The 18588-nt window shown below is 34.1% G+C and overlaps 2 protein-coding genes across 3 annotated transcripts; both read right to left on the bottom strand.

Annotated features, from left to right (window-relative positions):
• Positions 1–511: 511 nt before the first annotated feature.
• On the bottom strand, positions 512–17184 carry LOC139809623 (paramyosin, long form). Of its 2 annotated transcripts, XR_011731147.1 has the most exons (16): positions 16771–17184; positions 15391–15447; positions 12332–12418; positions 12076–12242; positions 9582–9819; positions 9381–9500; positions 8832–8981; positions 8542–8688; positions 8206–8422; positions 7807–7934; positions 7257–7369; positions 2750–2945; positions 2544–2672; positions 2052–2423; positions 1347–1794; positions 512–1144 (listed from the first exon to the last, which is right to left on the bottom strand). XR_011731147.1 is itself a non-coding variant. In XM_071772656.1 (15 exons), exons 1-15 carry the CDS (start codon positions 16885–16887, stop codon positions 1402–1404), a joined length of 2631 nt encoding a protein of 876 aa, XP_071628757.1. In that variant the 5' UTR covers positions 16888–17184; the 3' UTR covers positions 1343–1401. The 2 variants fall into 2 exon arrangements, 1 of the variants encoding a protein (XP_071628757.1); XM_071772656.1 differs by lacking the exon at positions 512–1144 and having other exon boundaries at positions 1343–1794.
• LOC139809626 (paramyosin, short form) lies at positions 2952–6424 on the bottom strand. The gene is made up of 2 exons (XM_071772665.1): positions 5472–6424; positions 2952–4096 (listed from the first exon to the last, which is right to left on the bottom strand). Exons 1-2 carry the CDS (start codon positions 5793–5795, stop codon positions 3503–3505), a joined length of 918 nt encoding a protein of 305 aa, XP_071628766.1. The 5' UTR covers positions 5796–6424; the 3' UTR covers positions 2952–3502.
• Positions 17185–18588: the final 1404 nt, after the last annotated feature.

Here is an 18588-nt window from a genome sequence, read left to right as displayed (position 1 = left end):
TTTTCTTAGGTGCGGCGTATACACTGGAGTTACCCTATACGATTGAACGGCGGTTGTCGTTAAACTAGCCAATTGACATATACATATACATATATATATATATATATATATATATATAATATACATATATATATATATATATATATATATATATATATATATATATATATGTATATATTGTATTTCTTATGTTTCTTATATTTCAAGATTATATAAGTATATTCGGGACATTGTCTCATTTCTAAGCTTTCGAGATTATGCCTTTTCAGCATATTGTCCTAGTTTTCAATTTTTATAATTGTGATTTTTCGAGACATTGCATGTCCACCATTAATAACTTTATATAGATATATTTAATAACTCTATATACTGTGGTATAATAAAAAATTTTGTCAATCAATAATTTGCTAATCAGTTTGTTGATTATTTTATTATAAAAAAAGTCTTGCTGATAAAATTTCTAAAGATAGTGTACATTTATCAGAAATATGGAAAATGAAGCACACAAACGTTTTCGTACGTACGTGTTTCACTTTATTTATTAAATTAAATGTTGACACAGGTTATTGTGTATGTTGTACAGTGAGAGTTGTGTATATGGGCAATAGTTACCTATCTATATAGTAATAGAATAGAATTAAAATTATCCATTTAAATACAATTACGCGTATAGAATGGCGTAATATGTTCTCTTCTTGTATTTCTTATCCGTTTTCTCTGCCCTTACGTTTAATTATATGCATTCACGTAATTAAGATGAGAAGATCGTTAGATTTTATTTATTTATTCGTTAAAAGATGTATCGATTCTTAATTTTGACGCTTTTGATGCTTTGAGTAAATTTCTTAAATTAGATAATGAGTGTTATTATAATTTGCTTTCATTTTAACGGTTTCGTTGCGATGTATCGCATTTCGTTGGCCAAGCAATTTCGAATTTACGACGGGTCGTTACGTGACAGTAAACACTGTACTGGCATCGATATTCGTACGTTTATAGGTGCGCGTATTCTGGTTGCTCCAATTTAACCCCTCGAAAGTAACATGCCGTGCGGCCCGTTGAAAACTCTCTCTCGGCCTCTTTATTCATGATTGATGTCGCGTCTCCTTTTCTTTTCTTTTTTTTCGTAGGGTGTTCAATGTGCCTGTCAAAATTAAGCACCGCATTAAATTTTCTTCTTATTTAATAATAACTGGAAAACTTAATCTGTTATCTATTAATTTTATCAGAATCAAACATTAAAAGGTCTGACGCTTTAATCGTATGATTAATTATTATTACTAAAAAAATTTAATTGTTCTACATTATTATATGCATCATACTTATGGCCTTTGTATTACACGTACGTTCATAAAGACGACGACATGGCGCTCGAAGTGGTAAAGGGTGACGGTGGTTATTTTACAGATCCTGCCTCGTCTCCTGGACGAGGTACACCTGGGAACCGGGCACGGTTGAAGTGGTGACAAAACTGCGGTGTTTGGCGCGGATCAGGGTCAAATTGCTCTCCGCCGTATCGGCACGATCCTCCGCGGCCTCGAGCTCTCTTTGGAATCGGCGGACCCTGGTGACGCTCTGTTGGGACATGCCTTCCTGCTCCTGCAGCTGTCTCTTGTAAATGCTGACCTTCTGGGAGGCTTTGTCAAGCGATTCCTGCAGCAAGGCGATGTTCTTCGAATCCTCTTCAACTTGAATCATTACCTCTTTAATGTTGCGCTCCTTCTTACGCAGGATCTTCACAGTCTCGGCATGTCGGCGCTTTTCTTCGTCCAACTCAAGTTCCAGGTCGCGAATCTGTGATGACAAAAATTATTATGAAAACGAAATTTAATAAAGATTAACGCAATACTGATTACACTGATAACACATTATTTCATACATCACGAAATATTGTTTACAAGAACTAAAGACATTTTATTATAATATTATACTTTTGTACTTATTTAATTATGTAAAACAAAACGTATTTAAAAGAATTCAATTTTTAGTTATGATTTAGGTTGAAGAATATATGTTATTAAAAATTAGAAAAGTTTCATCTATCTTCTTACCCTGGCTTCGAGCTTGCTAATGATACGCTTGCCTCCAACAATGGCGTTGGCCTCAACCTCTTCCAATCTCACGGACAAGTTCTTCACCTCGATCTCCAGCGACTTCTTGATAGCCTCAATCTTGACAATACGCTCCTGTTCCTCATGAAGAATTTCGACGGTATGCTTGAGTTCATTCTGCACTCTCTGATATCTCTCATCGCTGACTCTCAATTCCTTAGTGACTTCTTCGTAATCTCCAGCTAAGGTGGAATATTCTTGCTCCAGTTTAGCCTTCGACGAAGCGATGTTTACGTTGATCGTAGTTAACTCGTTAATACGGCTAACCGATTCCTCGTATTGCTGCTCGACAGTCCTCTTCGCGCGTAGGGCCTTTCAACGAAATTCTACTTTTTACACAGCCGTTACGTAACGCTTATATAATATTTAGTATTTGTTCGTCGTAATCAATATCTTTCAAGTTAAACACATCGAATCAATCACTCTACTTACGGATTCGTAATTGCCGCGGATTTCCTCGAGCTCGGCCGTCAATGATTGGAGACGACGTTGACTGATGCCCAGTTGGTCCAGGGTCACTTGCAACTGGCGCTGAATTTCGTCGTAATGAGCTTGCAATTCCTGAAAAATAATTCAATGTGTATAATGGGCGATATTTTAGATATATTGACTATTACGTGTAAGTATCTCGATATTACGGTCAAAGTGAGAGATTGTTTCTTGATGGTCTTTTGCAAATCAATGTTGTTTTTGTTGGCAACGTCCAAGGACAATTCGAGCTCGGTGATTTGGATCTGCAGCTTCTTCTTTATACGCTGAACCTCGGTCTTCAGCCTCGTCTCGGCTTCCACCACGCGTGCATTCAGCTGCTCGATTTCGATGCTGGTCTGTTTGCTATTAATTTCATTCAATGTAAACTTGTAAACGCAAATCTAGTTTAATCTCAAATATTGTTTTGTACTTTTTATATTATGGTAAATGTTATTTAAGAAATTTTTGATAATTAAAATTTCAATTACAGCTATTTCTAGAAATTTCTTGAATAATTATATTTTTCCTTGATTATCCAAACCATTATAAAGTTTTCAATATTTTGTTCTACTTATTATCGTCTTGATTTCCATTGGTTTACCTTATTCATCCTGGGATTTAGTTTTCGGCTGTTTTTACATAATCACTTAAGAATCAGAGAGCCATTAGAGACATTTACAGTATTTTTAATATTTCTACTTTTGAAAATCGATACTAACTGATATGTTTCGTACATAATGTCATAAGACAAGGGGGTATTAAAATAAGAAATTATAAAAGAAATAAGCTTCTTTGAGATATAAAACCAAATGTCACCTGTTAAAATCATTCATCTTTATTTCACGCATTTCTACTTTTCTAGAAAATAAAATATTATACCTTTTTCTACTGAGAACTCGGTCGTAACACACAACTCTTACCTATCTACTACGCTTAACATTATAATACTCGCATCCTCGACAGCCATACAAAAGTTCTCGCCTCGCACGATCTTGATACCTCTTATCTAGGAAATAATTGCTGGACTTCTGCTCGAATCCACGTAGCTCCCTACTGAGTGTATTAAACGGCTGCGTCAGCTTGTCCTCATCGATCAGAGCCTTGGCCCTTTCGTTCATCAATCTGCCGTGTGCCGCGTCGTCCCAGAGAGAGTGCACAGTTTCCCTTTGGAACTTCCGTACGTCAGCCAATTCCTGGCTCTTGGACAGATTCTTCATAGCTTCTGTCCTCAGATGGAATTCTATCGCTTTCGCGGATTTGCCACGCAGACTTTTGCCATGCTCCAGCGCGTCATTCACCTCGGTCATCATCTGAACATCTTTCAACGCCTGCAGCTTAACATCGCTCCTCGCTTCCTGCTGGATCTCCTTGACCTCGCTGCGGGCACGAGCGCTGGTGAACATCAGAGGCATGGGTAGTCTTTTTAGGTCCTTTCCGGTGCGCGGAAAAATCTCCTTGGTCACGCGGCTGGCCTGCACGGTCTTGGCCAGGCTGAAGTCCGAGCGATTTGCTATCTTCGGACACGTCAGGTAGACAGATGGTAAGCGTCAATTTTATGTCGCACGTCGCTCGTGTTTTTCTACGGGCGGACGTCTAACGGGCGCCACCGTTTTCCGTTCATGCACGCGCACTTGCGCGACGTGGTCACCTAAACTTAGCCGCAGCGGTCCAGAATGCGAAAGTAATCGGCGCTACTCGCGACCGGGACCGACCCTCCCGAAAGATTCAAGAGCGACTGCCAATGCACCGAACACCTAGTGTCCCTTTCGTCCGGGGACACGAGATGGATTTTTGCACTGTACGATTTGGCAGACTGTTCTGACTTAAGATCAGAACTGTAAGGAACGGTCCAAATAATAGGGTGCCAAGAAACCGTTCGGTGCAGCGCTTTCGCGATATTTTTATTAGCCCGGTTAGTTTTCCTCAGCTGATGATAGAAAGCTTCCGCAGCGAATTGTCTGTTAAATACTAATAGAAAATGCTCTATACATATACTCTATATATATATTGCTTTTAAGATTGTATATTGTTATAAGATAGTCAAATTTCGTATTTGAATGCTAAGATATGTCAGTTGTTCAAAGAAAATATTATTATTTTCTAGAAAAAATATTTTTAATATTATAAATATTATCAAAGCCAAAAATATCTTAGATTGTTTTGATAATGCAATCTTCTGTAATGTGACAATATTTTAAAAGAAATATACACGATTACATTTGAAAGTATAAAAAAATATGAGAAGCAAATAGATAATTATATTTTAATAAACATTATTTGCCACACATTTAACATTTATGTACTGATTATTAATAATAATAGATTTATAAAAACCGATCCTGTTCAAATAAAAATGTAAATAATGTATCTACAACATTGCGAGATGAGTGAATTAATACAATTTATTTGAATTATAAAATTTCTCACATTTGTCTGCATTTCTTTAAAATGTATTCTTCATAAATTAATTTTGTATTATTCCTGGCATATCATTTTTATAAAATTATGATTTATAAACGGAATTATAAATATCAAAGAAGCAAGTTCGTTAGTATAATTAATTTTTATCTGTTACATACGAAATTAAATAAACGTAAGAACTCCGATGATGCATTGTTATTGCGTATTTCTGCATGAAAACAAAACAAAATAAGTCGCGATAGGAGAAAATTTAACGCCGTCAATAATGACACGAATTACGCACGGCATTCGTGCACACGTCTTTGATCGTTGCCACTTGAAACGAAGCAGTCTCTTCCGCGGCACCAAATTTAGAAACCGAAAAGGTCAAGCAGTCACCAAGTCGCGCAGCACTCGGAGAACGGATCGCCTCGTATTTCCCAGAAACTCCCATTCGCGAAAACTTATCAGCGTTTCTCGCTACCGTACCTTAAAACGAGACAGGTGATCTCTGGCTTCATCCTCAGCGTCGATTGCATATTTAATAAGGTCGTCTCTCGTATAGGGCTGTACCTTTTTGTCTTCCCATAAGACTCTACCGTCGGACCAGGGTAATTCGGGTAATTCTATTCTTCTCTCAAGCTCTGGTAAAGATGATCTCGAACTGAGTGATAATCTCTTGTTATCCATATAATCAATCATTGGCTGATAATAATTCATTCCGTATCCGTAATTTCTTGAGTAGATGTACGTCGGATAATGTCGCCATTTTGGTTCTAATGGCATATGAATTGGTGGCATGTAACCCGCCATTCCTGATAAAAATTTTAGATGTCCACACAAATGTTCACTTTACTTTTTGGTTCGAGTAATTTAAAGATTGCGATGGAAAACAGTGTTGTGATTAATGTAAAGAATCTTTCAAATTGTCGTCTCTTTTTTGTGTCTAGAGAGTTTGATTATATTCTGTTATTGTCAGGCTTCTGATTTTTTATTTAATATATTGCGTGATGGATTTTTTGATGCATTTGTAATTTTGGTGAATAGATTTACAGATGATGGTGATACTTGCGACAAGATCGTCGACAAAAAATTGGGCCGATGGTTAGGTGGTATCTTTTGTAGTTTTCGTCGCGATTGCCACATCGGGGACAACCAATCAGCACCTCTCAATAATAATTGGATCATGACTGATCGTACTTATTAATAGCATCGTATCTTTGTATGAATTGTCATCGTCTGTTCTTATTAATAGTACTCTATTACCCTATATGTTCCATTTTATTTCAGCGTTAATTATTAGCGATCAGAATGTCCATATAATTAATTTTAATATTATATATAATCTGACTATTGCAAAGCGTAATTAAGGTGTTCATGTAAAATACATCTATTATAGAGTATTATACTGTATTTTTTAATCTAATTTTCTAAAATTAAGTATTTCTTATTAAATATTATACTTCTTTCTTAGGTTTAAATAAAATAATGCTTGTAAATGTAACTAATAGTAATATCAAAATATATACGTAGACAATTAGAAGTCATGGACGGAAATTATTTACATTACTCGTTAAATATATGAATTAATTATTGATAAAATTAATTAACATTTTATATACACTAATAAAATAGCACTTCTCGATTTACGATAACTGATCAAATATAGTAGTGATAATATCAGTCTAAGATAATACAATTGAACCTATATTTTATTACTTACATTACGATAATATTTCTTTGCATTATCGATTACGTGTTATATGATTTAATTATAAAATGAAAATTTCAAGAATAACCACATGAGCACATAGTCCATAATATAATTTCATTAAAAGCTAAAACACGAATTTGTCTAATTGTAAGCAAAAAATATATAATTTTTCTCATATTAGAGCAACTACATTAATATAATATTTTTAAGAATAATTTTCCTTCCTTTAATCCCAGGTTGGAATAATGTAAACCTTATTTTAATGTAATAATAACAGTTCTTTTTTAAAATTAGATGATTTTAATTAAAAAATTAATATAACAGGTTTGGAAATAATAAGAAATAAGTAGTAAAAAAATCTACATACATTAAAATTATGAGCTGTTGCATAAGCTCTATTAAATAAATATTAAATATAATCAATTAATATTAATTAATTACGAATGTATATGTCGCAAAGATTTTGTGTAATTCTTTGCAAAATCTTTAAAAGAGAATCCACAAAAAACTGGGATATTGTGGAATATAGTAGATAAAAATGACTATATTTAAGAACTTACCGAATAGCTTCAATCTCTTCGTCCTTTTCAGCAATGCGGCGTTCGAACTCGTGACGCAGTTGGCTCAATTCAGCTGACAACCTCTGAGAACGTTGCTCTTCAATTTTGCGGCCCTTATATTAAATTTATCTTCATTTAATATCTTACTTCCTTTTAGTATCATTTATGTTATATTTATATTATTTATATTATTATTAATTAATCTTTTGAAATCATATATATATATATATTTTTTTTTATTTTAAAATCTATAATTTTAAAAAATTCATTTCTTAATATTCTGCTTAGGGAACTTTGATAAGAAATTTTGTTTTTTGATTATCATAGCAAACAAGTCTTTAAGATAGATAGATTTATGGAACACTAATTTCAAAAAACTAGATTACTAGGATGAATTTAAGATGAGTATAAAACTAATCTTTTTAAGACTTTCTTAAATTTAAATTTATCTATTATAAAAAATTCTGATTATAAATATTACCATTAACAATTTTACACCTTATTTATTAAAATAATATTCCACACTATACAAGCATGGATGATTACTCACTGCTTCAGCTTCCTTATAGGCGGCAGCCAATTCTTCGCGTTCGTTCTCCAATCGGCGAAGTTCCAGTTCTAATTCATGAAGTCTGCGATTCATGTCAGCCAATTGATTCTTTGCGTCGTTAAGATCATCTGCATAAACGTTATTAGGATTAATATAGTTCATAATTTAAGTGTCTAAATAATTTTCTACTTTGTGAAGAAATTTATTCTATTCAAAAGAGAAAGCTCATTAAAAAACTGTTTACTATATAAAGAAAGACTTTAATTCTGTTAAGAACGCATCTGAATGTAAAGTAACTTGTAAAATATAATAATTGATTGCAAAATTCACAGCTTATATATGCTGCTATATTTTCAGATTGCGTATTGTAGGTATAAATGAAAAAATAATGACTATCACCTCCAAGTTTTTTGTTCTCACGGGCCAATTGATCTTTCAATTCACGGGTCTTGTCGAGTTCGGCATTTACGCGTTGCAGTTCTTGTTGTTTGTTACGGAGATCGCGCTGGCTTTGCTCATACATGGCGAGAGATTCATCCAAACGAGTCTTTAATTCTATGTTGACCTTCTCAAGATGTTCAACACGCTTTTGAAGTTCACGAGCAGTTCCATTGGCCTTAAAGAAAGGAGTTATAAAAATATGAGAAATTTTTCTCTGTCTAAAAATGTGAAATATTTTTTTTTTCCCCAGGAGAAGATATGCTAGCGTAAAGCTGGAAAGCAATGAAATCTTACCTTTTCTAAATCAATGATCAAAACCTCCACTTCGGATTGCAAGCGCGATTTCTGCTTCTCGAGATTGTTGATCTTCACAAGCAAAGTCTCGATTTGTTCTTCCTGTTCTTGGATGCGAGCGGAATATTTGCGACGAAGTTCTTCCACCTGTGTAAAATTATGTTAAATATTAGTTAGTAATTTATCATCTCGGATTTCGGTATGGATAGAAGTAAGAAAATTAATGACACAGGTGTGAAAACAATTATTAAATTAATGTAATTATATTTTTGTAATAATGTTTATATTACCTCTTCGATACGAGCGTTAGCCTCGGTCTCGAACTTTGATCTCCACACCGAGACTTCTCCATTAGCCCTGACCAATTGACGTTCGATATCCAAACGCGCCTCAGATTCTTCTTCCAGCTGGACGCGAACGGACTCCAATTCCACCTCGACCTATTAAGTCATGTTAATAATTATTTTATTTATTTCTTAATAGATTAACTTTATCTAATTCTTAATAGATTTCTTTTAATAAACAAAATATAATTGTATTCTGGATTTACATTTTTTAATATTTAATAAAAAATGTAATATAAAATGGAACTAATAGCTCATTTTATCGACCTTCTTTGATTCTTTATATAAGAAATATTATATTAATGGTATATATTTATATAAAAAAATTGTTAATATGTAAAATAATAAAGTATTCATTTTTAACATAATAATCAAAGTTACTTATTTAATTATTTAACAAACACTGATTTCTCGTATTAAAGAAAATTGAGTTATTAAATATTTAAGACTAGCCATTTGCTTTGAAGAAAGTTGTTGAAATCAATAAAATTATACCTGATGCAAAGAAGCTTCCAACAATGCGCGACGACGGTCTTCATCTTCAAGACGACGGCGGGCATCTTCGAGTTGACCCGCGATTTGCGTCTTCAAGTAGGTAACATTTTCGATGTTGACCTATAATTTTATGTAAATAATTCGTGATTTGTACTAAATTGAAAAATATAATTACGCTATAAGCTATAAAATGTCTATTACCTTGAGATCTTGCACCTCTTTGACTAATTCAATATTCTCTTGAGACAACCGAGTTTTGTGACTGGTGATGTCGACAATCGTACGATTTAATTCTTCAATTTTCACATTCAATTCAGATATGTGTATCTCGAGTTTCTCGACTGTTTTTATTGACATCAACTTTTCTTTAGTAACGTTGTCAAGTTGAGCGAGGAGCTCATACACTTCCTGCTGGAATTTAGACTTTTCCTTGTCAGCTCTGAAATTACAAAACATGTTTGCTAAGAAAACTTTATTTTTAGAATGTTATTTTATTATTTAAAAATAATATTTGTATGTAAATAAGCAATTAAAGCGTTTTAAATTTCAATACAATTAATATATTAAATACTGACTGCATTTTTAATTTGTAACTCAATATTTAAAATCTGTTTTTAATAAAATTGGTTAAATATAGTCAAAAATTTGTAAATAACTATATAATATGCTAGAAAGAAAAAAAAACAAATCTTTTTATATTAAATAAGCACAAATTAATAAAAATTAAAATATTCTATCGACCCATAAAGCAAATTTTAAAATTTTGATATTTCCAATTTCTTAAAAATAATTTAAAAATTCTGTAGGACACGTCAGTAACATTAGATATTGAAAAGAGAAAATTATTAAAGATTAGGTGTCTAAACTGATAATAGTACATATCTTCAAATAAAGTATAATGCAATACCTTGTCGCGTTGTCTCCATACGTAATGCACGCTTTAAGAAGAATATTATGAGCAATTTCATTTTTTTAGAGGCAATATAAAAAAATTTGGGCAGTACAGGACCTATTCCTACATGCGATAGAGGGTGCAAGATGTCAGTTAGCCGATTCTGAAGATAGTGGGGGTTCTCTGGCCGGTCGCGTGTACTAATATGGCGCGCCAACGTTGGGGTTGTGGATTACCGCGCGACTCGCACGGTTAAAAATAGTCATAAGCTGCGCGAGCGAAAGGAAGACAGAGAGAGAACGAGAAACGCATGAGAGAAATAGAAGAAGACAGTGTGTTTTCGCATTGAGAAAGAGAGAGAGAAAAATAGCACAGTTACGAGACTTATCATATCACTCTTCTCATTTCCTATTTTATGAACAGATAACAATTTTTTTTGCGTGGCATTATTACTGAAGATACGGTTAAAAAATTAATTTTTGGATGAAGTTGGGGGACAAAAGTTGTACCAATAGATAACAATGGATAGAGTTAAAATTATCGGAAAATATATTGCAAGATTATTGAGAGAATGAAAATAAATATGTTACTTATAGATTGACTTCTATTTTTGTGATGCTCAAAAATTTTGTCAATGTCGTAGTTGCGTGAGTTATGATTTATAATCGGCAGTGAAATCATGAGGAAAATGTAACAAGATGATATTTGACACTACTTGCGTCGTTGGATTTCTGAAATGAAGTAACAGCTGCGTTGATTACTTATTTATTTTTAGCACTATCGACCGTTTTGAATTAAATTTTGGAAATTCATGTTCTTTCAGCAAATTTCAGACATAATAGTGTAATGTATTGTAAATAACAAAACTATTGTTATAATAATTCTTGAAAGAGATATTGTATTTTTCAACTAAAAATTGCATTTAATATTTTGTAAATGTACTTATAATTGCTTAATTTTGTTTTAGTATGAATAGTATTTAGTGTTGCGGAACCGTAGAAACTTTGTCTTTCAAACAGCTCATGCGACTGTCTGAAAGAAAATTGTTTTCTCTTAAATGTTAAATTTTCAAAAAAGCTACCAAAAAAGTAAAACTAAAAACGGTCACGGACGTTCCATTGAGCGGCCAATTAACGATCTAATTAATGCGTATTTCCAGGGTTGTCATCGTCCTTGTACGAACGACAGAATCGGCGCCTCGAAGAAGCTACTATGTTTAGAAAAGCCGGGGTACTGAATCTTCGCGTATTTCAGTTGCGAGTCGTTTTCTGGCTTGGATGGTGGCCAGTGCGACTTGTATGAGATTCGCGCAAATTTTCTTACCTATATACAGTTACTCTCGTTTGTGACGGACCGCGTTATAATTACACACGTGACATCGTGATTCATTATACTTCCTCCCTATTAGCGTCTTGTCCTTTCCACGAGACGCTTCCTTATGAAACCGCTATTCGCTGAATTTCCGGCCAGTTCTCGGCTGTTTATTGACGCTCCCTGGCAACACGCTTATGCGCGCTCCCGTTTTAACAGAAGATTAACAAACGTTTACATTCGCGGCTGCTCTGCGATCGCGAATGTATATATATGTCCGCGCATTTTTCGAAATGTACGGAGCTCTGGTCTCGGTCAGTCATTTTATAGTCAAAACATTAAATTTGAAAGCTTAAAATAGCTAATCGAATCTATAAATACTTAGTAGTAAGACAAATAGTTATAGAAAAAATATTGTAGAATATTTTGAACAAATTTATCATAACTAACGGCAAGAGTTCGTTAATTACGGTCATGTTTCTCGTTACCAACCTAGCACGTGCTTTCGAAAGCTGGTCAATTTGATCCTGAAAGTCGACAACGACCTCCTGATGCTTCTTGCGTAAGAGATGTGCGGTCTCCTCACTCTCAAGATGGACATCCTCGAGTAGTTTACGCAGCTTAGCCAGTTCCGTGTCCCTCTTCTTGTTAATCTCAAACTAAACGAAAGAGTCATTAATTATATATGATTTAGATTTAGCGATTTGATATTGCGAAAGAGTTATCTCTGTAAAATTCAAATACTAACTTGAGATTCGGCGCCACCCTCGGCTTCTTCGAGACGTTCGGATAATTGGATGACTTGCACGCTTAAGTCAGCGCGCTCGCGTTCGATCTAGAACATTATATAAAAAAAAATTAATAATTTTCAAATTTATGATAATATATTACCGACACTCAAAATTATAAGTTTTATATAAAATCTGTTTTGCAAAGAATTGATTTTTAAAATATGTAAATTATTAATTAATGCAATAAAGACATGTATAAAAAAGTATATGTATAAAAAGAAGATTGCAACATGTTTTTACAAATAAACTTTAAATTAAAATTAAAATTAATGACAAAAATAATAGAATTACTTTATGATACTCGATATTATTTTATGTTACTTCTTTTACAAGATTTCTTTCAAAGTGTGTTCTCTTTAGCTTAAAAACATTTTCATATTGCTCTCTCGTGTAAGCTGACGTCATGTAAAGATCCTTAAAAAGTCCTTAAATGAGTCTTAATGACAAATGCAGTTAAGTTACGGTTATTGTTTTGATTAAAGAAATCGCATGACGATGCGTTTTGCCACAGTATCTTGAGTGGTAGCCTGACGTCAGGTTACTTCATACCGTGAATAAGACAATCTATTTTCAAGCGCGGCGTGTCTATATTGGGACTCTTATTCATATTACAAGCAAAGCGTTTAACGCGAAAGAAGAAGATCGCGGCTAACTACTTTTACGATCAGTTGCATGAAATTATGGATCATGATTTTATTTTGATTTATTAGATATTGCCACACTTCAATTATTATTCTAACATATTATTTCAAATAACTAAAGAATAAATGCACTTAATAAAAAGTAGTTGTTATCAGCAACTACAAACACTGTACAAACTTACTAATTTAATGTAAAAAAATATTAAACTTTTATTATAGTTATATAATACGTTCTCTATTTAATGGCCAAAGTAAATTAAACTGTCATGTATTTATGCATTATAAAAAATTTAATGAACTATTTGCTTTCACATATTTAGTCCAGTATTTGGAATTCTTAAATGTAATATGATGCATTCTGCACATATAAACGAAGATATGTAAGGTGTTCTGAAAGCGTACACCGTGCGCTGTAACCGTCATATCAATTTTCGAGCTTTATAGCTTCAAAACGCGAGGAAAATTTTTGGCAATCATCCAAGTCACGTATTATGGCGTCCGTTACACACCAATCTGATTTCTGTGGAATTTTAACAGACAATGAAATCTGAGAAGTTCTTATAAACTTTGATTTTCTATTTGAAATCTGTTGTGCTCCTTTTTTTTACACACGCGTAACTGGATGAATATAATTATCAAAGAAATGTAATTTTTGCAGTATACAATCTTGTCAGACGAATAAAATTTCACAAAATGTTTGTACGTATAAAAACCAATTCCTTAATTAAAAATATTTTTGTAAATAGAGAAATTAGTTCTAAATCGTGATATAAAAAACAAAATGTCTTTTCGTTTGTGTAAATAGAATTGAATTTTCAAATATTATCTAGAAACAGCTGTTTCTTTTATGATTGTGTTTATATGAATCTTCTCTCAATGTTGGTTTGAGACATTTATGAGCCATATACATTTCTGTAGAGATTATGTGATAGTATTTTCCTCGTTTATAAAAGTAGGCAAGCGCGGTGTTGAATACAGCGCAGGAATGCGGGAACGATCCCGAAGCGCTTCGCGTTCCTAAAAATAGGTGCAACTCAAGAGCTGGACATTTCGACCTACTATATACTCCCCACTCTGCAATAAATTAGCATCCTTAGTTCCTTTTTATGTACATTTTTCAAATAGTGATATCTAACGAGTATATCATCGATATGGGATTGTAATTCTGTTCGGACAATATGATACTCTTTGATGATGGAAATGTTTGGTCGTATCGCGAATCTCGGATTACAAATAACAAAACAGGATTTTCACACAAACGTGATTTTTAATTAATATTAGCTCCCTTTCAAAGAGGTTGTATTCGTAATTAAATTGCCTATTTGGCCTTTTATCTTCTTTTTAACCATGCTTGTTATAAAATGCACATTCCTCTTTTAAGTAAATACTTTTGAAATAAGCATACCAAATAAAACCATTTTTCTTTTATTATATTAATGTTACATTTTGATGCTATTATGATGTAACAGTTAGTTAACACGTTAAGCGCCTGCGTTAATTTTTAACTAATTAATAAATAAATCCAAACTAACTAAATAGTAATTAATAAAATTATTATATTTTAATAAAAGAATAAAACAGTTAAATACTTTTGTGTACTATAACTTTTTAGAGAATGTATATAAAATAGTTAATTAATCAATTTAATCATTTATTTGTTTCTGTATACAGAGTTTCAGGGTTATCCGTACAAATTTTAGTATGTTCTGTAAGCAAAAATAAAAAAATAGTTATATAAACATAAGTCTTAAAATGCTTTACTAGAAAGTTAGAGCAAAAAGTTAGAATTTCGTATTGAAGAAATAATAATGGTCTTGCCATGGATAAGTGGACATGCATACATACCGTATACATAAGTGATACGTCGTTCGATGATGTTTATTTATCTGCCTCTCGTGATTACTGATTTGAAATGATTGAAGGTAAAACTTGTATCAATACTAACGAGCAGTACCTTGTAGAACATTGTTCCAAAATTCGTTTTCACAAACAAAGAATACAAAGATATTTATTTTGTGTATGATTTGGATGCAGGAAATGCAAGAACTTCTAGAGAATATCAACGAAGATTCCCTAACAAAACCATTATTACTTCTTGAATAAAATTTTAACTTTGTTATAACTTTCTAATAAGGTAATTTGGGATTTATGTTTATATAACATTTTTATTTCTGTTCATAGAACATGCTACTAAAGTTTGTATGAAAAAACCTGGGGCACCCTGTATAGCAAAGTTTCCTCAAATATAATCTTGACGTTCGATATCAAATATCACAGCAAGCGCCATCGATGTCCGCCATTGCACTTGATGTATTAAGAAGCTTCAAGAGTGTTCAGACACACTGTAAGAACACGAAGACATTCATGGAACTCACCCTCTGACGCAGCTCTCTCTCAGACTCCAGGTCATCCTGTAGCAGGCGGATTTTGTCCTGAAAAGAGAGGCAATGAGGATTAGAGGGTATCAACGGCGCCCGTTATAGAGGGTCGACGCTTTACGTAATCGTACGACGAAAATATCCAAGAGCGGAGGCTCGGTATTTCGGAAAGACGGACGGCCTCCGTAGAATAGATTCGTCCTCGGTAGAAGGAGAGAACGACGACGTCGCGATGTCTGCTTAGCGCGTCTTCGAGCCGCACGGCTCGCGATTATTTCAAGAAAGACTGATACTGATACGTTTAGATTGCGCCAAGGAAACCAACCAGGCCACTATTCGCAAGGGATGAACAAACGATCTTACTTGGTCATGTAGAGGCGACAATACGCTCTCTTATACTTGAGACGGAACGCGCTGTGGAAAAGCAAATCCTCGGATCAGAAGAAGGATCGGCCAATGTGTCTCGTGGACTTAGCTACATCATTGGCAGACGGTATCTCGAAGCGGTATCGATCTGGCGCTCTGGCACGATCGTTATTTCAGACCGATATTTCACCGACTATTTTCGTGCACGAGCAATCCGATAGCTACAGAACATCGTACACTTTGTTTCCTCGTCGGATTGGCACTAACATCCCTTATGGTCACTGAACTTTCGCGATTCACTACCTTCGCGATTGGTCACTGCTCCGCGTTTCTTCATGTACGAATCCATCGCGCATCACTGATGGTCAACGTTTTTGATGACGCACCGTAACTTTGGTTGAAGCTTCATCTTCGTTAGAATCTAGCGATTAATAGGCGCGACCGTGCGACCGTTTCCTCGGGAAGTGTTGGAGAACGTCGGTCGATGCGTCCTCTTTCGTTCGCCGCCATCACATATAATCGCTGCGGTATTAATTGAGTGGCCTGGCAAATCTTGTTAACGCAATATTTCGTACTTTTTAGGAAAAGAATTATCCTCCAATTTCTCCGATTATTAAATACATTTTCATTGTAAGGAATTTCTAATTCTCGTATCGTGTAACAAAATTTTCGTTGAAAGTCAATATATATTTTATCACAAATTTATTCAATATATCTCATTAGAAACTTTCCTGATATCTAATTATTTTAATTTCGTCAAGTTTATATCCGTACTTTAATGCATTCCTCATAAAACAATAATGATTTTGATAATTAATTTTAGGTAACTCTTAAAGACACTAAGCTGTAGATTCAGAATTTTTCCGAGTTATTCAGAAATATTCAGTTATAATTAGAAGATAGCAAGTAAAACAAACGATTAAAGAAGGTATTTTTTTGAATCATTGACGTTGTTCTCTCTTCTACCGAAGGATATGATATACATCAAAGGCACTTTTTCGCAGGACCTACCTCGAGTCTGGTGAGAGCGCTCAGGTCGGCGCTGTATTCGATGCTAACATCGGCAGTACCCGCACCGCCAGTAGAGCGGTACGTGTACTTAGAGGTTTTAGCAACCGCTGAAGACATCTTCCTCGCTTCGTCCTCTACTTGTTTTCAACAACAATGTTCTGGTTTCCCTTCGTACTTTGCGGGATTCAACTTCTCTCGTGAATCCTCAGTTTGGGGCACCCTACGTCTTCTTCTTATTCGCCGCTGGCTAAGTCAAATCGCCTCGGCCTCAATCGTTGGTGCGAGTTCACCTCCACTCTCTTCCACGATCTTCTTCTTCTTCTTCCTTCTCTTCGGGGTTTCGGAGCCGACCAGCGCCCTACTCGTAGTGCGCGACCCGTCGTCGTTCGTATGGCGCGCCGGCCGTTCTATGGCTTCGTCAAAATGACGACCGACGCAAGCGCGTTGATGTTGGATCCCCACCAGGAACGGTGAACACGTTCGTCACCGTCGTCGTTCTTGTCGTCTTCATCATCGTCGAGGGAAATCGCTAAACCGCGCTAGACGCCCACGTTGCCCAAAGGTGGTTGCCAAGTCAACTTCAGCTTGGTCGGCTACGGCGCACCTACGAAGAGCAGAAAATGTCACTCTCTCATGATCTTTATTATGTTACATGAGTTTCAAAATATATCAAGATTACGCGTTCTCCAGTATTCTCTGAATTATTTTTTAAATAATCACAACTAATTTCCAAAATTATTGTAGGTATTAGATAAGGATATTTTGTATATGTAAATATTTTATTAATTAAATTGTATAATAATTGATTACATACAGGAAGTTGAACGTTTAAAATTAATATAAAAAAAGTTATCTAATAATCAGTAGAAAATATATCAAAACTAGAGTTTCACATGGATGTATACAGATTTAAACGGACGTGACAAAAGATCTGAGTCACACGCATCATTTGCTGCCCCTCTTCACAAAAGAATATACAGGGTGTTCATCGTAACAATCCACATAACTTTTGAAACACTATAACACAGTATAAAAAACAGTGACAGTATAAAAAAAGATTATAAGAAAAACATTTATTTATTTATATTTCAAGCTATACTTTGCAGTCTAAAAAAATCGAAAATTTTTTTTATAATTTATCTGTCTTCAAACATAACTCTCCGTTTTCCACTCTCATCGCATTTTTCTATTCATAATATTTCCAAAATTAAATTTAAAACTAAATTTTTTACTTAATATATGAAAAAAAGATGTGATAGCGTATATTATTACGTATATTATTTTAATATTACAGGCACCATTATTGTTGTTTTATGAAAATACTTTATTACATTACTATAGTCTTAAATTGTCTTCCAGCTTGATAAGTTGGTATACATTTGGTCGCCTAAGGAGATTGTTCGAATTCGTGTACATGCAGTCGCTCGATTTAATATAGTGTACTTGAAAAGAAAGATATATTGAATAGGATACTCTTAGTTCAACCATCGATAAAACTGTCGAGTCATTCAGCGATCTATCTACTCACAAGTAGTAGAAGCGTTGTACGGTAAAAGAGAGAAAAAGTTAAGCTATATATCTAACACACCCATTGGCATATGTCACAACAACGTATTGTTGTTTTTAGATCGCAGATTCATTCGCGAGTAATTCTATAACGACGAGCATAATGCGCATATTGGTCATAATGACCAATATGGATATTTTGATACGTTTGATGATTGAAAGTGGGCGAAAGTTGGCAGTGAAATCTTCTGAATGATATATTTCTTTAGCATATATATCTTTATGTTTAATTTAAAATCATCCTACGGTAAT

Source organism: Temnothorax longispinosus, chromosome 3 (genome assembly GCF_030848805.1).
Source record: "Temnothorax longispinosus isolate EJ_2023e chromosome 3, Tlon_JGU_v1, whole genome shotgun sequence".
NCBI classification, from domain to species: Eukaryota; Metazoa; Arthropoda; class Insecta; order Hymenoptera; family Formicidae; genus Temnothorax; species Temnothorax longispinosus.
This window is presented reverse-complemented; position numbering and strand designations above follow the sequence as displayed.